This window comes from Trichoderma evansii (genome assembly GCF_050947405.1).
Source record: "Trichoderma evansii strain SZMC 28006 chromosome Unknown GGI43scaffold_12, whole genome shotgun sequence".
NCBI classification, from domain to species: domain Eukaryota; kingdom Fungi; phylum Ascomycota; class Sordariomycetes; order Hypocreales; family Hypocreaceae; genus Trichoderma; species Trichoderma evansii.
In genome coordinates this window covers 697811-717367 of record NW_028145194.1, presented here as the reverse complement: position 1 = coordinate 717367, position 19557 = coordinate 697811, and the positions used below count along the sequence as shown (strand labels likewise).

Genomic DNA, 19557 nt, shown 5'->3' with positions numbered 1-19557 from the left:
AGATTCATCCTTGACTGCTCTGTATTCCGAGCGGTATATCAAACACTTTTACTCGATGGCATCTACAAGGGAAGGGAGAGGAAGGGATTTATACAAATGACCATTTGCTTTCCTGATCTGAGGGACGCCCTGCTATCTACTGTCTGCACACAGTTGTGGCTTCTCGGGGCAGGCTCTGCCTTGTCCCGACAGCTGCTGTCTGTTGAAGATGGTGGGGGGCGTGCTTCCTTGGTTAGGTGGTGGTGACTGTCGAGACATTTTGATAGACGAATGTAATGGTGAATATTTGCCATGACTTTACGATAGCAACTGGGCTTAGCAATATTTTTTATTTTGTATATCATTTTGCCAAAAGAATATAAATGTGGACCTAATGTTACATTCGACGAAATCCCTTGATAAAAAATTACTACTTTTTCGTCTTTCTGTGTTGCTTTTGATGGTGTTGCGCGCTGGGTACCAATCTAGAAAAAAAAAGTGGAAACCACTTAACATGCCACTATCGAATTCGCGAATCGGCGCGTCATTCACCTTCTTCAGCGCGTGTCCATCGTCTGCCATTAAATAGTCTTTCTTTTTTCTCCATTTTCTCCGAGAAGATTAGGCAGCCGCACAATTGTTGAAAGAAGGCTTTGAAGCTGATTGACAGCCGGCGGAACCAAGCGAGCTCTCTTCTTCTCTCTTCTTCTCTCTTTTCTTCCTTTTTCTTTCTTCCTACGAATTACTGCAACGTGAATTAGCTTCCGAAGCAGCTCCGCCGCAACCATGGGTATCAAGCAGCTATTCCAGATTGTCAAGGAGGAAGCTCCAGATGCCATCAAAGAGGGCGAAATCAAGAACCAGTTTGGGCGCAAAGTTGCTATTGTGCGTTGACAGCTTGCCATAGCTATTTCGTTGCGGCTGCCGTTGCTAATTAGCTATCTTTACATTATCTAGGATGCCTCCATGAGTATATACAGCTTTCTGATTGCTGTACGATCCGATGGCCAGCAGCTCATGAATGAGAGCGGTGAGACAACGTCGCACCTGATGGGCATGTTCTACCGCACTCTGCGCATGGTGGACAACGGAATCAAGCCCCTCTACGTTTTCGACGGCGCACCACCGAAGCTCAAGTCTGGCGAATTGGCGAAGCGATTCCAGCGCAAGCAAGAGGCTACAGAAGGTCTTGAAGAGGCCAAGGAAACAGGTACCGCGGAAGACGTGGAGAAATTCTCTAGGCGAACGGTTCGAGTTACGAGAGAACACAATGCGGAGTGCCAGCGCTTGCTCAAGCTCATGGGCATTCCATACATCATTGCGCCTACAGAGGCTGAGGCGCAGTGCGCAGTTTTGGCAAGAGCCGGAAAAGTGTATGCTGCGGCGAGTGAAGATATGGATACTCTGTGCTTCAATACTCCCATCTTGCTGCGTCACCTTACTTTTAGTGAGCAGAGAAAGGAGCCTATCCAGGAGATTCACTTGGACAAGGTCCTGGAGGGGTTGAACATGGAGCGAAAACAGGTATGAGATATCATGATGCTGATACACAACCGAGACTCACGGTAAATCTCTAACACTTATGTCTTTCTCAGTTCGTTGATCTCTGCATCCTGCTGGGCTGTGACTATCTCGACCCAGTCCCCAAGGTTGGTCCCACCACGGCTCTGAAACTGATCCGAGAGCATGGCTCTCTGGAAAAGATTGTCGAGGCCATCGAAAAAGACAGCAAGAAGAAGTACACGCTGCCTGAGGACTGGCCTTACAAGGACGCGCGAGAGCTATTCTTTAACCCGGATGTGCGCCAAGCGGACGACCCTCTTTGCGATTTCAAGTGGGAAAAGCCTGATATGGAGGGACTAGTTACATTCCTTGTCACTGAAAAGGGATTTTCCGAGGATCGTGTTCGCAGTGCAGGCGCTCGGCTAGAGAAGAATCTGAAGAGCTCTCAACAGGCACGCCTGGAAGGGTTCTTCAAGCCTGTTCCCAAGACTGACGCAGAAAAGGCCGCGCACAAGCGCAAACTGGATGAGAAGAATGAAGAGAAAAAGAAGAAGCTCAAGCAGGAGAAGAAAGACAAGGCTACAGCGAAGGCAAAGCCTCGTGGTGGCGCATGATTAATCTCTCCAAGGAGTAATATAAGATGAGATGGATAGAATGGGCGAAAAATTTGACATTGGCACTGGAACCAGAAGGTTTAGGGCATTTACATGGCTTGGTTTGGCTTGCTTTCAAGAGTGCAGTATTATGGAGTTTTTGGCGTGTAGAGGGAGGATATAACGCTGTCATATCTGGTATTTGTGTATTTTACCGAGGCCTATCTACCGAGGTAGATTCGTTTAATGAGATTAAATGAGTAAAATCATGTCAAAAGTGAAACGGGTCATTGCATGTTATAGCAAGCATATAATAGTTCATTCAATCTATAGGTCGCTCTGTTTGTGAAATAATAAACAGAGGCTATTCATACGGAAAAGGACCCCTAAAAACAGTAAATGTTTCCATATCTCAAAGAGACGTAGTCATACAAATCATATACACGGCAATCCCAGCAATTTTGCCCCGACTCCAAATGTACAGAGTTATCCGCGTCGGTATTATTAGTTAACGCCTTTCATTATCCCCTTTTACAGCTTCATGCCCATGGCCTTGGCAACTCTCAAAGATTGTCTCATGCTAAGATCCAGCATGATTTCTTCAGAGCCACCAGGGATAGCATAGGCACGAACGTCACGGTACAGACGCTCGACCTTGGCACCCTGGCCACCGCGAGAGTAGGACAGACCACCAAAGATCTGACTGGCCTCACGAGCGCAGAACTCAAAGGTAACGGTAGCCTGAGCCTTGAGGCCGGCAATGGGGCCACCGAGACGGAGCATGGCCTCGGTCTCGCCCATCTTTTCGCACTGGTAGATGAGGTTCTCGAGCCAGTTGTATGAGGCCTCAATCTGGCGGGCCATGTGGGCCAGCTTCATGCGGATGACGGGATGCTCAATGAGCTTCTTGCCAAAGGTGCGACGCTTGTTGGCATACTTGACGGACTCTTCGTAGCAGACACGGGCAAAGCGCAGAGACTGGATGATGATACCCATGCGCTCGTGGTTGAAGTTGGTCATGATGACTAGATGTTTTTGTTAGCAAACTTATCGAATACATATTCGGGATACAAGTGGGTACTTACCTCGGAAGCCCTGGTTCTGCTTGCCGAGCAGGTTCTCAACAGGGACCTTGACATCCTCAAAGGTGATGTATGTGGTACCAGAAGACCAGACACCCTGGCAGTCCATACGGCGAGTCGTGACACCGGGGCCACGCTCAATGAGCAGCAGGGAAACACCGTTCATGCCCGGGCCGCCAGTTCGCACGGCAGTGGTGAAGTAGTCGGACCAGATACCGTTGGTGATCCACTTCTTCTCACCGTTGACGATGAAGTGCTTGCCATCCTCGCTCAGCTTGGCCTCGCAAGTGAGGTTGGCAACGTCAGAGCCGGCATCGGGCTCAGTGATGGCCAAGCAGATACGCTTGTCACCGCTCAAGATGCCAGGGCCGAGGCGCTCCTTGAGAGCCTTGGAGCCAAACTTGAACAGTGGTGGGCCACCGATACCGAAACCTCCAATCAGGTTCCAGACGAAGCCGCCAGAGCCGGTTCGAGACAGCTCGTCGGTCACAATCATCTCGTGGAAGAGATCCCACTTCTCAGGGGGAACGGACTTGACGCCTGCCGGGACGAACTCGGTCGGGTATTTGATACCCAGCAGACCGGCAAGGTAACCTCGGCGACCCATCTCCTTGTAAATCTCCTCGGGAACACGCTTCGCCTCATCCCACTCAGTCACATGAGGCTCAATATCGGTCTCAATCCATTCACGCAGCTCAGCACGCAGGGCTGCGTGGGTGTCATTGAAGTAGGGAGAGTGGTAGTTTTGGTACCAGCTGGGGTCGGCAAAGGGAATCTGGTCACCGAAAGCCTCGAGAGGCTCTGAGTCTTCCTCGCTATGGCTGCTGCTTGAGGCCTTGACAACGGCCTTGGAGGCAGGGGCGGGAGTAGGCTCGGGCTTGGGCTCCTCCTTGGGCTTGGTATCGAGGGAGCCCACCTGGAGCTTGGCCTTGTACTTTTTCAGGATGCCCTCGTTGTGGTATTTCCAGAACTGCTTGGAGGCATCCTTGCCGGCAACACGCTGCAGAATCTTCTTACCACCTATAGTTTTTTACGGTTAGATGTTGGGACTTCAAAAAGCGGCAATCAGAGAAATGAGATGGGCTCACCAGGGTGGTCATCTTGGAACTTTGTCAAATCATAGACGTCACCGTCAACGGTGATGTACAAGCTGTCAGGCTTGTTGTGCGAGGCAACCTCGGCAGCTGTGAATACCTTTGCCATTGTGGGAATATAAGAAAGAAGAAATGATGAATCACGGCTATAGAATTAAACGCAAAGGGAAGAAAATGAGAGAGAAAAGGAACAGAAAGCGAGCATGAGTAGCAGACAACAAACGGTATTTAACAATCCGTCGGCAAAGGTCAATCACATGCTCCGACCAGCAAACCAGGGCGGCGCGTGTTTCGATGCAGCTTATACGGAGTACAAGCCACTAAATTCTACTCCAAAACCAGCCGTCCGGAACGCTGTCTTCTGGGCATTTCCCCCACAAAATTCCCCATGCGCTCCGCAAACTTGGGCCTATCCCGGCGCTTGCAATGGCAATTCGGATTCCTGCTGTCTGCTCCCACACTAGTACCATCGCGAAAGGCACCGCTGTCATGTGCTACTCATTTTGAGTCGTGACAAGCATCTACTAGGGGGCGTTTTTAACCTGTCAGCCTGCAAGCATGTGAAAACTATACTTGCTGATGTCATGGGCTTTTGTCACCGACGTAGCCGCAACCGCAGCCGTAGCGGAGCTGCGGAGATGCCGAGGCACTGGCTAAATCCTTCTGGTAGGCGCCCACCTTGGTAATTTCATCCAATGCGCCCAAGCTCATTAAATATTTGTGTTTGCTGTTTCCACTTGCCGAATACAAGAGTCATGCAAGGGGAAATATAATATTATGTTTGCGAGTCTAGAGATAACTTCAGTCATATAGCTGGTGTAGAAAAAGCGTCGTAGGCAAGATAGCAAAGTAAGAGCCAAGCGGGAGAATAAAGATGCCAAAAACTATCCAGAAATTAGAAACCAATACTGGTTAATAAAATATGAAAAATAGCAACCCTATAGATGAGAGCTGTTTGTATGGGATGCAAGCGCGCTTCAATTTGAGACTTCTTGTTTTTCTGGCCGCTAATAGACGATATACGATGTGGCCATGGCCTAGCATTTTATATATGCACCGCTCATGGCGCTATTCGTTGACCGCAACATGACCTGTAGATACTTTTTCGCCACCTGGAAAGTTTTTTTTTTTTTTTTTTACAGTGATCATATTTGCCTTTGTCTTCACCAAAAAAAAAAAAAAAAAAAAAAAAAAAAAAGAAGAAGAAGAAGGATGCAAAAGTGTATAGAGAAGGAGATGTATACCTAGCAGTAAAGTGCTGGCATCTGCTAGGTAACAGCCAAGGCGCTTCTTACTAACAAGTTTAAATGCTTAAGTAGAAGACCCGCATATAACAGTATAACATAATCAAGTACCTCGAATACGTGTACTCATGGGCATATTTTATAATGCGTATAACTGGCTTGTCTCATATTACACGAATATCCCTTCTCCAGGCTGCCTAGTGTCATACATACTAGTAGCACCAGTCTGTTCTCTGTGCGGAGAAGAAAGTACCTGCTCCCTTGTACTATCTGGGGTAAGATGCAGCTGTTTAGGGCCTAACTGGTCAGATAAAACAGGGGGATGTTAATCGCATGCGACTACCGTAATCTCTGGTCTGCACTTTGTAGTTTAATCTCACCTCTTTTGTCGCCGTAGTTCTGCTGTAATGCCCGCCTGGCACCAAGTTCATCAGTAGTATAGCAGCTAAATTATAACCTAAACGTGTCAGGGCCTTGTTGCCTCCAGAGCGGTGAGGCAAACAATGAGCATTTTAGGAGAGGCTGAAAGGCTGGAGCTGCCAAAGAGCCCCGCTAGCACGTGACACACACTAAAACGGCCTCTCTGCATCTCAGCTGCTTCATCTGCCTCTTATCTATTAGGATCCTTTCCAATCTCAATTCTCTCTTCCCATCTCATACATACCATCTCCACACGATTGTAGGCCTTTGTGCCACAGTAATTTCCAAGCGAATAGACAAACGGGCGATCTTGTCGACACTTAACAACCCGGGCTCCTTCACCACCGAATTGCATTGCCTGCTTCCTCCTCTCCCTCTCCGCTGCTACCCAAAGTCGTATCCTTTCTTCAAAGAATAGGTTCGACTTATCCGCTTCTTCGACTATACAACGCTAGATACGACACCGAAATAACAACGACTTTCATCTCGCAACCTTGAAGTTGCAGGGCCCGTTTTGAACCGCCCATCATACGAACCGAAAAAAAAAAAATTGAAAAAAGACGTGGACACCTCGAAGATTCGAGGTTCAGACTCCGCCGAGAATGGCCAGCCAGCTAGCAGATCAGTTACAAAACACCCAGTTGAGGTTAGAATGAATTTTAATTTCCTTGCCCAGAGAGCCAAAGATTGTAGTTTCTCCCTGAGTAAGGAGGAGATTCATCTGTTCATCAATTGCTAACGCACTGCCGCTATTAGTGATGGCGCTGCCCCACGAAATGAAGACTGGAAACAGAACCTGAATATCCCTGCCAAGGATACCAGACTGCAAACAGAGGTTTGTTCTTCTCTAATGCCTGATAGCCCGCTATGGCTCGATTGATGGCTGATGATGTGCTGCTTGTTATCGGACAATAGGATGTCACAAAAACGAAGGGCCTCGAGTTTGAGAACTTTGCTTTAAAGCGAGATTTGCTCATGGGCATCTTTGAAGCTGGCTTTGAGAAGCCTTCTCCCATCCAAGAAGAAGCCATCCCCGTTGCATTAACTGGCCGTGACATCCTAGCCCGAGCCAAAAATGGCACGGGAAAAACCGCCGCCTTTGTCATCCCCGCCCTGGAACGCATCAATCCCAAAGTCTCAAAAATTCAATGTCTTATCCTTGTCCCTACACGCGAGCTGGCTATGCAAACATCTCAAGTCTGCAAGATGCTGGGTAAGCACCTCGGTGTTAATGTCATGGTAACAACTGGTGGTACTGGTCTGCGAGATGATATTCTCCGTTTACAGGAGCCCGTCCATATTGTGGTCGGTACTCCGGGCCGAATCCTAGATCTCGCAGGAAAGAATGTTGCAGATCTCAGCGAGTGTCCCATGTTCATCATGGACGAAGCTGACAAGCTTCTCTCCATTGAGTTCACCCCTGTGATCGAGCAGCTGCTTCAATTCCATCCCAAGGACCGACAGGTCATGCTCTTCTCCGCCACTTTCCCCCTCTCGGTCAAGGACTTCTCCGACAAAAATATGACCAGCCCCTACGAAATCAACCTCATGGACGAACTCACCCTACGCGGTATTACTCAATACTATGCCTTTGTCGAAGAGAAGCAGAAGGTTCACTGCTTGAACACGCTCTTCTCAAAGCTGCAAATCAACCAATCCATCATCTTCTGCAACTCAACCAACCGAGTCGAGCTGCTCGCTAAGAAAATCACCGAACTCGGCTACTCGTGCTTCTACAGCCATGCTAGGATGCAGCAGCATGCCCGAAACCGAGTTTTCCACGACTTCCGTAACGGCGTTTGTCGAAACTTGGTCTGCTCAGATCTTCTCACCCGAGGTATCGACATTCAGGCTGTGAACGTCGTCATCAACTTTGACTTCCCCAAGAACGCCGAGACTTATTTGCACCGTATTGGCCGATCTGGTCGCTTTGGTCACCTTGGTCTGGCCATCAACTTGATCAACTGGGACGACCGGTTTAACCTCTACAACATTGAGAGAGATCTTGGCACTGAAATTCAACCTATCCCTGCGAGCATCGATAAGAGCCTTTACGTCTACGAACATCCCGAGTCCATCCCTCGCCCCATTTCGAACCTTCCCAAGAACGCTACTTCTCAGCACCAGACACTTCTAGCTGCGGCACCGAGCCAACCAGCTTACCATCAACAACCCCAAGGAAACTGGCAGGCTCAAAATGGTCCACAGAACGGCAACGCCCAGTTTAACGGCGGACGTGGCCGAGGTGGCCGTGGCCGTGGATACCGAGGTCGAGGTGGTAGCGGTGGTGGCAATGGCAGAGGCCGCGGCCAGCCACCTCGAGACCCTCAATCCTAATCTACCTTACCCCTTATTTTCGTAAGGAGGCGCAAGTGGATGATTGACGATGTTGGAGGATGACATTTCTTTTACCTTTTCTTATTTATTACCTTCTTTTGATTTCAGCATGGATTTTCTGTAGGACTTGGGGCAGTTTTAATTGTTGGATTGTACATTATCCGCACGAGTATTGGCGCACGAGCGGAACGGCGAATCGGACTATATTGCTGATGAACTCTGAACATGCCACATTCTTGGGGGTCCCTGGTTCAGCTTTTTCTTTACCTCATCTACAAAGCGCGAACGAAGCGAATCTGAAAAAAAAAAAGAAGGATGCATCCCAGTTTCAAAGCGGCGAGCTCCTCATCTATATCGTCTTCGGCTTTTTTGTGTCTTTAAGCAGCGCTTTTTGTCGACTTTATACATTCTGCTATCGGCTCTGGAAATTCTTTTCTCTTTTGTTCTTTGCATGGCTGATGGCGTTGACGAATGAATAAAGGATCGGACGAACTGGGGACCTGGGAATTAGTAAGAGAAAGCGAGATGGATACCATTTTTCAAGGAGAGGCAGTGGGCAGAACTTGTTGCTATGGGGCTGGCGTAGTTAGACGCAAGGGGCGGAAGAAGCATGCATCACGGCGTACCTGGTTTTTTTCTCAGTATCTTGATGCTGGCTCCTTGCATTTTGGGGGAGAGCAGTTGCGATTTTCTGTTGAAAGGATCGGTTAGGTTAGGTGCATCGACGAGACGGCTATGATACCTTTTTGACGAATCATCACGTTGGACGAACGGAACCTTGATGACGAGGGTTTGGAGGAAGTCAACCTTCTACACGCATTTTAAGGATCTTCTTGGAGGAAGTCAACCTTCTACACGCATTTTGAGGATCTTCTTGGGAGAAGCGAGTGATAGTTTTGGAAGACTGGTTGGAAGGTCGCATGTTCTGTATCTTGTCAGCTCACGCTTTGACGAGTTTTTACGTCCTATCTTTGACAATGATCGCTTTAAACGACTTTGGACGATTATTGACAAGTATCAGAACACACGGCGGAGAAAGATGAAAACAAGTGGATAAAATATCAGAAAAAAACAGAAAAAAAATTTTTTTTTGAGAGAGGAATTGTAGGGCTTAGTAAGAAGAATTTGATGACTTTCAGACTAACTGGAAAACTCAGTCAGACAATTGAGATCATTCGGTCTCTATGTTGGACAAGAGTATTTGGCAGATAGTGAGTAGCATGTTCTTGATTAGACTAGACAATTTCAATCGTTTCTCTCTCACTTCATGTGGTGTATGTGATCTGCGGTTTCCCAAGAAGTAATGCCATTGGGCATAGAGTGGAATATGTTTGTGGAATCAGTTGAATGAAGGTGGGAATTTGACGGCCATTGCCAACGGTCACCTCATCGAGACATCCATTAAGTCGGAATTACAAGACTGTGAAACAGAGGTGTATATTGCTAGCTATACAAGGGTATTGTATGCATTTATGCTACTCTTTGTCTTTCGATGATGTCGCTCTTCCTAGTGTATAACTCTAGAATGTTTTGGTTCTGAGTATCAGTTCACTATCCTCTCTTTCGAATTATCGAGTTAGCTTACTTGTAATAACATCCTTTATCATACATGTGTTTATAACCCTATTGACGTACGGAAATCCTTCCTGTGCATAACGCTCGACAAGTTTCCAAAAACAAATAAAAACACATATCAATTCATTTCTTTTTAAATGCCCTATTTAGCCCCGCAACTGCTTTTCGCCTCTCTTCTTCCCTTGACTCGCATACTGCGCATATGCCCATTATTTCTTGGTCTATCTTCTTAAATACATATTGTCCGCATGCGCCGTTTTTGCAGAGGAGAATGGCTCCAGTGGCTAATTCGGAGATTGCTCGTTTACATGATCTGCAAACGAGAGTGCCGATGAGAGTGAAGCACATTTGATAGTTTTGTTGTTTCTGCTTTGCTTAGTATGGAGAGGAGTGGCTTGGCCTGTTTGGTTCAGGATTAAGTGGAAATTTGAGACTTGATTTGGAAAGTTGTCATGTATGGATAACGGCTAATGGAATATTAGAAAGGTATTTGGAGAAGAGAAGAAGAAAATCAACAGTGATATATATGCCTGTATTCATAATTAGGAAAGAAAAGAATGATGAAGAATCGGCGTGAACGGGGACGCATTGAGTCACTGTTGTTTAAAGGTAGTAACTGAACTCTTTACGTATAGAACTGAGAGGTAGCCTCACAGAGATAAGAAGAGTTCTGGCTAGCAGTGAATATCTTGTTGATAACTGGATCTAAAGTAATCATACATATATGTCTTTCCCATATTCATTTAGCCTCGAAAGTAGTTTGTACATATTATCCCGCCTTTCCTGGATCTACCATTCAAAAGAAGAAAAAAAAAAAAGCGTCAGTGAACCCTAATTGGATTCTCCTTATACCTGTCCTTATGCACCAGCTACGACCGCCAAGTTGTCGTAAATTGCTCTCTTGACTTCATATAGTGTACTCCTCTTCCCACCAAGCGGGAGACCCACGCTCTCAACGTCGATACGACCTTCAGCCGTCTTGCGTACTGCCACCGAGCCGTCCACGACAAGAGTACCCTCGCCGCGAAACTCGGCAGAGTGACCAGCGCTTTGCATCGCACGACGTAGATCAGCAAGTCGCAGATCGCCAACGTGAAGGGACTGGGCGGCTGAACGGGCTGCAGAAATGAGGTTCGCAGGGAGGACATCCAAAGTGGGCATAGTAGCCGTGTCCGCTGCGTTGGTGAGTGCAACGGCTGTGGATGTTGACGGCTCAGTCTTTTGCCTCTTGTTTGCCATGTCTTCTTGCGTTTGGCCCTCTGCTTCTTGAGCCAGGGCTGAGGCAAGCAGCTGACCTGTAATAGTGACGATGCCTAGGCCTCGGACATTCTGCCACTTAAGCTTCTTCACGAGGGGATCTGCCAGCTTCACGATCCAAGCGTTTGTATCCATGCTGGCGTCCACCCATGTGCCTATTTCGGGCGTGAACACATCGACGGAGCGATCTCCATCGGATGCCAGTGCGGCCCGACAGTCTGTCGCCAGAGTCATGGTCTCTTCCTGAGTGCCTCCCACAAGAATCAGCTTCCGTGGCTGGATAAGGGGTATTAGCATGTTTAAACTTCGTTTGTCGTGCAGTCCGCTGAAGTCTATAAATGCAATCCGTAGGTTGACTGTCATTGTTTCTGTGTTGTATACTAATTTGCATGGTCCTGTGGGTTCCTCTGGTTCCGTGTCTTCAACCATGTCTAATTCGTCCGCGACAGCACCATCTGCCAGGTCCATAGCCTCCGTATCATCTGCTGTAGCTGTTCTGTTCATGCTAGGCCGCTTGTTGGCACCAGCTACCTGCTTGACGACATCATCCCACTTGCGTTTCTTACCAAGCTTTTCGTCTTCTGCAGCGACTTGAGCACTGTCAACTGCGTCATCTTCCTTCTCCTCTGCTCGTAGATAATCTTCGGGGCGAATCAGTTCGCCAAAATCATCATGTCTCTTTCGTCTAATGGCCATGGGGAACGACCGCTCTCTACCCCTTTTACCTCGCGTGTCGAAGTCAAACACAGTTTTCTTCTTGATTAGGATATTAATGCCCAAATCCTCATCCTTGAGGACCACGTTTTTACGGCCAGCTTGGCCCATTGTAGCCGAAACATTGAGCGCTTTACCCTGCTGGTCACCTTCTTCTTCAGAGTCGGATGATGATTCAGATGACGCATCATCCACGACATCAGCAGATGCCTCCAGCGCACCTGCTCCACCGGCTTGCTGAGTTGCCTGTAGCTGTCTCTGCGTCGCCAACCACTGTTGATAAATGGCAAGTTCGTCTCCTTCCAATGGTTCGCGGCGAGCTTCGCGAACCTCCAATTCGCGGCCGCCGCTGTAGATCGTCTCTAGGCTCTCTCCACTGCTGGCATGCTCTGTAGAAATGCCATCTCTTCTCTCTTTCCACCATTCCCACATCGTTCTCGATAAAGATGGAGCATTGGTATTAGCCAAGCCAGGCCGCTCTGTTAAAATGACTAGGTTGCGAGTATCTTTCGCCAGGCCTTTTACCAAGTCCTTGGAAAATCCCCAATCCATACTAACATCACTGGCTAGGATCACACGTCCCTGCGTTTCCCCATTCTCGATGCTCTGACTTAAAAGCTTTGCGATCTGGGCTTTCCGTTCTAATAGGCGCAGATATTTGAAATCGAATGGTGCTCCTTCCTTTTTCTCGCTACCCCCGTTGGTTTTCCTCTGCCCCTCTGCAAAAGCTTCAAATTCTTGGACAATATTGTTGTCCATCCATTCCAGCATGCTCCGCGCATATCTCATGGTACTAGACACATTTCGACCTGCCAGATATAGCTTTGAAAACTTTAGCACTCCGTCTTTATTAGCCGCATCAGTCCTCCAAGCATTTTCCAGAAGATACGATATCTCCAAAACCCTGGCACTAGAATCTACGGGTATGAGAACGGTTCCACCTCGACTAACACAAGATTTGATCATATCAATCAGATGCTCGTCTCGCTTGGCACGACCACCCGCCTGCGCAGTTTTATCAGCACCGCGAGAACTGCAAATCAAAGCGGTTGGTTTGCGTAGTTGCTCAATAACCTCTGCACCGCCACCTCCTGCACCGCCAAGCCAAGCAGCTCCAGCGAATACATTTTCGCGGGCCTGGTTCCAATCCACAGCATATACGATAGATTCTAATCCGTGCTGAATATGCCAAATTGTGCCACCAAGAGTGTGACCGGAGTTGTAGGCGGTAATCGTGAGTCCATTTAGCGGGGGAGAGAAAGGCGAAGATAAAGGTTGATGGGGTTGTGAGTATTTGAGCGGCTGGATGAGGGAGAAGTATCGTGCAATCTCTTCGGGAGTGGGAGATTGGAGAAGGAGATTCTGCGCAGTTGTAGCCGTTTGTGAATATGCGTATGTCGTCTCCGAAAGCGAGCTTTGGCGAATCGTCGTGGCGGCTGCGGGTGTAGAAGAGTAGAGGTCTTGTGTGAGCGTTCGTCCTAGATCGATGACTGGCCGAGTCGCATAGACGGGGATGCGTGTGAAGAGAGCAATGTTTTTGCAGCAGTGGGCGTAAGCAGCAAGATGCGATACCGTCGCATGGGTTAGAAGAATAAGAGATAGGGTGGGCACTTGTCTAAAGCTCATGTTAGCTGTATTGCTCTTTTTGCTCCGACTCCCGATTCCACGAGCAATCCAATATCAACACCTACTTTTCAAGCTCCTCGAGCTTCTCACTGCTGAAAGACTCATCCCATCCCAGATCGACCAGCACCTTGACCCCTCCATCAAGCTCCAAGAGGGATTGCGACGCGAGCGACTCTGAAAGAGCGCCCTGAAGCGGGCAGAAGGTGAACATGATGGACCTCCTGTTGCGATCGCAATGATTTAGTCGTGTTGCTGCAGCATGATTCGTTGTATGGGGAGCAGGAGTTGTTGCAAATCGCTTCGGTCGATTGGTTGAGATGCTTCAAGAGCTCAGTGTCGTATGGAAATGCTAGCCAATCTGATAGCCGAATCGCGTCGACACATTTGATGCGATTCGAGGAATTGCCTGTGACAGGGATGTAGATAGCGGGTCGGGGATACTTTACCCCGGGCATTAGAAAACCTTCCCATTTAGGCAATTTGCTCTTCAACTACTGATATAGCAGATCGAGGCAGGATCCAATGGATTTGCATGCTGTTCAATGGTCTGAATCAAGAGATTTTAATTACAATATACGGGGCTGATGGAAATGATTTATATCTCAAGATACCTCATAATTAGCGAAGGAAGTCTTATTTTGCAAGCCACCATAGTACATGCTCTATACCTAGATCGACATAATTCCGCATGTGAACTACAGCTTACATGTAGCTAGGTCCATTTTAACGCCCCTAGAACTAACGGGCTCTTAACCCAGACTTTTATTCTAGCTTCTACAGATTATGTATAGACTGAAGTTGGCGATACAAATATGTGCGCGTAGTCACAAAGAGCAAAGTGGTAGCTGGTCTATCTTTGTCATAATTGAGCTACCAATGCCGTAGAACGAGTCCTCCAAGAAGATAGAAGATAAGTGCGAGTTCTACTATCGCAGGATTCATTTTAGTTCTAGTGCTTTACTTGAAGGCCACGTATGGTCGCGTTAATAGTAGAGATTCAGAAATTCAGTCGTAGCTGCATCTATGGTATCGATCACAACACTAACTGGGGAATTTGGAGAGCGCAAGTACATGTACGTCCGGTGGCGCATTTTCTGGGTACCTGTTTTCAAGCAACCATGCTATCAAATTTAGTATTGTAAACAGTCTTAAAGCTTCAAATACTGCTATTAAAATGCCTATGCGATGCCCAGCCACTGCATCAATGGCTTATGATAGGCTCAAGTTTCATGGAGTATCCATCCATGTTTGAGAATAGCCGAGCCTAGAATCCCAACACTCTTATTCGAAGGAGGCCCGATTACAAAGTCTATCCATATATATAAATAGTCGTGTTGAATGAGTGAGAATTATACTTTCGTGCCGGACCGACTTATAAGCATCTATATAATCGTGAAACCGCGCGAGCGTATGATAATGCAGGGCATAGCTTTGTTGAACCGTCGTTTGGCGAATTAATCAACTAAATCACATCGTATACAATGTCTACCACGACCATCGCATGTCAGTGCTCTCACTGGTACACTCGCCAATGTTCCCTTTGCATCACGGACTCGGATGTCGAGATACCCAGCATAATCGATGAATGGTCTCCGCAATGGCTACAAAAATCTTTTGACGATGAAGACGACAACAGGGCCGTCGCCACCAAAATGTGGCGATACAGGATTAAACTAATGCTCTACACCCTGAGTTCCACGCGTATTGGCAGCTACAAACTACCACATCCAAAATTGTCGCCTATAGTGCGGCCGTTTCGGTGGCTGATCTCATATCACATTCTTCCCAAAGGATATCGATACACCGATGAGTATCAAACTCCGCCATGGCGTATGCTCGTGCGGTGCCTTCTCGTCGATCTTCCCTCACAATTGACTTCTCTAAGTCATCTGCGAGATATAAAAACCTGGAAACAATATCCAGCAGAGGAGAAGACCAAAGTTCATGATTGTACAGACGAAAACCCCAATAATATCACATGCGGAAAACGGGTCGTCTTTTCGAAGCAGCAGAATGGCCCAAAGCCGGTTCTCTGTGGAGATTGGCTTTTTGTGGCCTATCTTTGGGCTGCTGATCGGTCATGGGTAGAGCATATTAATGTGGCAGACTTGCTTAATTTTGCAAAGCCATTTTGGTTAGTATATCAGATTTCTTTCCTGATCTCTGCTATTTGCCTGTTCTATTGCTTACGATATCATTTGTCTTAGTATTCAAGGATATGAATGGGCTGATACAGTCGGCGCATCTGCCGAGAAACCAATTTTATTCCATGAGTTAAGGATAAAAGAAGATGGGCAAGAATGGGCAAATTACGGGGAATCTTTTGTAGGCAGAGCACCCCCCAACTCACCACAAAGACTGACCGAACTGCGCCGTCTTATAAACACTCACGCTAGTAACCTTCTTTAAACGGCTTATGAGGGATAGGGGGTGAATTGATCAACACTTTTCATGCTGATATAGTCAAATTGTTAGTATTCAAGATACTTGGTCCGGGTATTGGATTCTAATAATAGAGGTCTCCAACAAGGAAGACGAGCTTTGTGAGAGGGTGTACAATACTATGGGATATAGGATTTCCAGTAGAGATGGCGCAAGTTTATATAAGTAAATTGACTTTGTTTAATTTTCTAAAGTCAATCTTAGTCGTCTAGTTCACTTAGATCGCTATATTTAATTAATTTTAATATATCTGTATGACCAGTGCAATAGAGTCACCAAGCACATGGATTCGTGCTCGTGGATCTCGGTGTATGCTTAATATGATTACAGACCCAAGAGTAATGGTGATGATGAATTCTTTAACTAACACTTTATGTATAGCTTCTTATAGATTAAATAATGAGAATTAAGCCATTTACTAATAGAACACCTACTCTTCACCAAAAAAGTACACATATCCGTCAGCTTCATGTGTAGGGAGTTCTACTATTGCCGAAGTTGTCAAAGCAAGCGCCTCGCCGTCTCTCATTTTAGGAAGGCAAACCATGCTCTTCGTGAATAACATACGAGGGTTATTTTGGCCTTCCGGAGGGTCGTCGAATTCAAGCACTGGGAACTCGGCCTCTCCTTTTCCACGCGCCTGACCGGTCACCCATAATTGCCGGACGTGTTCTTTCCACTCTGGTGAATCGTCTTTTTCCTCATCAAAGTCATCTTCAATAGAGGTATAGAACATACGAGACACAACAGTCACTCTGGCGTCAGGGTTGTGCTCTTTTAGACGGGCCTCAAGGTCAGCGCGCTCAGAATTAGGTGAAAGCTGTCGTAAATTCTTGCACCGATTCTGGTCGAAATCATAAAGATAGAGGATTCGGAACTCGCCAAACGAGTTGGCCCTGTGGAACCCACGAAATTTTTCTTCATCATGCTCAAATTCGAGGTTTTCTTGCACTAGCAGCTTGTTCCCGGCTAGACTAGAGAGTCTATCATATAGCAAACCTTTGAGAGTTCGTGCGCTAAACTTGTCGGAGAAGACATGAAAGAGATCCTTGAAATAATTTGGATCCATGAAATACCCAGGCGTTGGGAGTGACTCAGACTATTCGTTGTTATGAGCTTTAGATCATTTAAGTTGGTTAGTAATATCACTTACCGGAATTTCACCAGTGAGCAAACCCACGTCTGCAACTGTGAAGCGACCGCCGCTATGATGGTAATGAACAACGACATCATTACTAGCAGAACTTCCTGGAATTGCTAGCGCATCATGATTTTCTGAGAACTCAAAGTTCTCGTGGTGGTGGAAATATCGCCCAGCTTGCCTCTCTGAAGGATTAGTTGAGATCGATCTCAGGACAGAGTATGGCCTATCATGATTAGGATCAATATGGCCACCCAGAGCAATACGCTCTGGCGTGACAAACGTAAAATTGCCACTGTGCTAAAGGAGTTTTAGTAAAATGGTATATGATGTGTACGGAAAGGCAGTTCGTTTGTTTGCTCAACTTACACACTGAGGTGCGCGCTCATCTTGAGGTATATCGATCCTTGTAAGGTCTCCAGATTCCAGATTCCAGATTACAATCTGGCTCAACGTGCGAGAACCGCCAATGCACCATGTTTTTTTTGGTTCATTATCCACGCAAAGGGCAACAGATGGACCATTAACGACGAGTTTACCGTCAATAGAGGCCGCAACTACTGTTGTTTCTCTAGTAGTATTTCCATCCCAGTCGTGCGTGCGTAATATTACTTTCTTTTCACTAGATATAAGTTTAGCAACGTAATTTTCAAGAATTCATGGCTTGATAAATATTTACTCCTCTTTGAAGTCAGCGGTGACGAACCCCGCTCGGTGGCTTAATAGCCTTGACCTGGTGGCGTTGAACGGCAGCTTAATGATCTTTTTGAACTCGACAACGTCGTCGGCTTTCCCCAAAATATTGTGAATATCAGCCAGGAAAATAGAAGATGGATGTTTGATAATTGTGCCGTCTGCCTCCTCTTCGCAGGTCAACAGGATCTGATCGTCCATGACGCTCCATTGCGCCCTAAACAAGGAGTAATTTGATGAAAACTCAGTGGGCGGGCGCAGGTTGAAAACTCGCTGAGGTCGGCCGCTAAGCCAGCTCGTACGGACTGCTTCGTCTTCCATTGTGAAGGCTGCAGAGAGGTGGTAAAACTACTTGTTTTGAAGTTGATAAAACACGTATGTTGGCTGGCGAAACTAGTAGGGACGGGATTTTTTCTGCCTTTTTTTTTGTTTAGTAAACTATCCACCACCAGCATTGTTCTCGGATATTACCAAAAGCGGTGCCAAAGTCTATGCCTATGGTGGTAGTTTAGAAGTACGCACACATGCGAAAAATTGCAATATTTGCAAATAATGAGAAGAAAAATAGTATATGCGCAGTATCATTGCTATCTTTTATCTCTTATAGCGCTCTAAAAGGGTGAGTCCATTCCCACCTCATATTGCCTCGTGCCATGCCCGCCGAGCTCCTCCACGCTCTAGCTTTAGGGAGCGAGATCTCAGCAGCTCCCTCATACTAGTCATCGGGTCTGTAAATTGATCCAAATCATAATAATTATACAACTGATTATAATTATAATTATCTTGGTAACCGCTTGTAGTGAAATAAACCCAGAGTTGATCATCTGGAGTCCGACACGACCCAAGACAGTGATATGTGTTGAGGACAAAGCTCCACTCGTCTTTGATCTTATCTTGTTTGAGTGACATGTCGTAATCGGTGGCGCAGAATAAGCATGATCCCTTTTCAGGCTCAAAATCGTTGGAGCGTGTCTGCCGATATTCACTGACGAGTGAATCAACGGTCAGGCGGCGATCTACACGTGGCCCTAGTCCATCATTAACAGTATGTGCACAGATTCTTTGTGGTGGTGCTGAGCATGCCATATGTTGGCATATCAATGGCCGAACGTTCCTAACCAGGGTTGCAAACTGTTCCCAACACACCAGCGGCCCAACTATTGTGAAACGTCGAGCAATATAAAGCATGTTGTTTAAGATTTTGGGGGTAGATTGAATGGAAAATCTCCAAGCATTTCTCTTTCTTGGGCGTACATTCAAAGTTGGCTTGAAAATTTCGCTACCAGGGTTGAAAAAGTCTTGAAGGCTGCGAACGTCTCGAGGGTTGCGAAAGTTTCGAGGGTTGTGAACGCCTCGAGGGCAAGGATCACATCTGTCTAATATAAAATAGCCGTCATATGTTGCAGACCGTTCCATACTTTGGAGTGGTATGCCGTGAGAAGGACCATGGAAATGACGATTCATTGCCAAGTATGCATTCATGAAATAAATATCGGAACTTTCCAAAAAAGTAAAAAAAGGTTGCGAAAACCCGATATGGCTTCTGTTGTAGTCTTTACTTGGCCAGAGCGAATTCTTTATATCTCCAATGGTCCATCTGTGGTTCTGGCCATTCCAGTCGAGGTTGGGGTTTAACGGGCGCACTTTGTTGCAACAGAAGCAGAAAAAAACATTTGGAATATATTTTGGCAATGTTACCAAGAAATCACCCATTTCTTTCCTGGATAGATGGGGCAGAGTGCTTCCAGGGAATACGGCTGCTTTAAAACGTTTGCAGGTCAAGGCCCAAGAGATCTGCCATGGTATTTCCATATAACTTTGTACCATAGAGATAATTTCATTTGGAAGGGACATGAT

The 19557-nt window shown here is 46.7% G+C and overlaps 6 protein-coding genes across 6 annotated transcripts; 3 read left to right on the top strand and 3 right to left on the bottom strand.

Annotated features, from left to right (window-relative positions):
- Positions 1 to 765: 765 nt before the first annotated feature.
- GGI43DRAFT_423442 (multifunctional nuclease RAD27) lies at positions 766 to 2096 on the top strand (the record flags this gene model as incomplete). Its single annotated transcript, XM_083208240.1, has 3 exons — positions 766 to 864; positions 937 to 1503; positions 1575 to 2096. 3 exons carry the CDS (start codon positions 766 to 768, stop codon positions 2094 to 2096), a joined length of 1188 nt encoding a protein of 395 aa, XP_083059906.1.
- A 510-nt stretch (positions 2097 to 2606) lies between these two features.
- On the bottom strand, positions 2607 to 4360 carry GGI43DRAFT_423441 (acyl-CoA dehydrogenase/oxidase; the record flags this gene model as incomplete). Its single annotated transcript, XM_083208239.1, has 3 exons — positions 2607 to 3100; positions 3161 to 4177; positions 4246 to 4360. 3 exons carry the CDS (start codon positions 4358 to 4360, stop codon positions 2607 to 2609), a joined length of 1626 nt encoding a protein of 541 aa, XP_083059905.1.
- Positions 4361 to 6092: 1732 nt separating this feature from the next.
- GGI43DRAFT_74739 (DExD/H-box ATP-dependent RNA helicase DHH1) lies at positions 6093 to 8441 on the top strand. The gene is made up of 3 exons (XM_083210233.1): positions 6093 to 6561; positions 6672 to 6750; positions 6831 to 8441. Exons 1-3 carry the CDS (start codon positions 6518 to 6520, stop codon positions 8250 to 8252), a joined length of 1545 nt encoding a protein of 514 aa, XP_083059904.1. The 5' UTR covers positions 6093 to 6517; the 3' UTR covers positions 8253 to 8441.
- A 2061-nt stretch (positions 8442 to 10502) lies between these two features.
- On the bottom strand, positions 10503 to 13831 carry GGI43DRAFT_407463 (cleavage polyadenylation factor subunit CFT2). Its single transcript, XM_083206230.1, has 2 exons — positions 13490 to 13831; positions 10503 to 13413 (listed from the first exon to the last, which is right to left on the bottom strand). The coding sequence occupies exons 1-2, from the start codon at positions 13633 to 13635 to the stop codon at positions 10686 to 10688; spliced, it is 2874 nt and encodes a 957-aa protein (XP_083059903.1). The 5' UTR covers positions 13636 to 13831; the 3' UTR covers positions 10503 to 10685.
- Positions 13832 to 14905: 1074 nt separating this feature from the next.
- On the top strand, positions 14906 to 15833 carry GGI43DRAFT_384622 (uncharacterized protein; the record flags this gene model as incomplete). The annotated part of the gene is made up of 2 exons (XM_083203546.1): positions 14906 to 15558; positions 15632 to 15833. The coding sequence occupies 2 exons, from the start codon at positions 14906 to 14908 to the stop codon at positions 15831 to 15833; spliced, it is 855 nt and encodes a 284-aa protein (XP_083059902.1).
- A 298-nt stretch (positions 15834 to 16131) lies between these two features.
- GGI43DRAFT_407461 (uncharacterized protein) lies at positions 16132 to 18090 on the bottom strand. Its single transcript, XM_083206229.1, has 4 exons — positions 17687 to 18090; positions 17377 to 17629; positions 17020 to 17307; positions 16132 to 16965 (listed from the first exon to the last, which is right to left on the bottom strand). The coding sequence occupies exons 1-4, from the start codon at positions 18019 to 18021 to the stop codon at positions 16297 to 16299; spliced, it is 1545 nt and encodes a 514-aa protein (XP_083059901.1). The 5' UTR covers positions 18022 to 18090; the 3' UTR covers positions 16132 to 16296.
- Positions 18091 to 19557: the final 1467 nt, after the last annotated feature.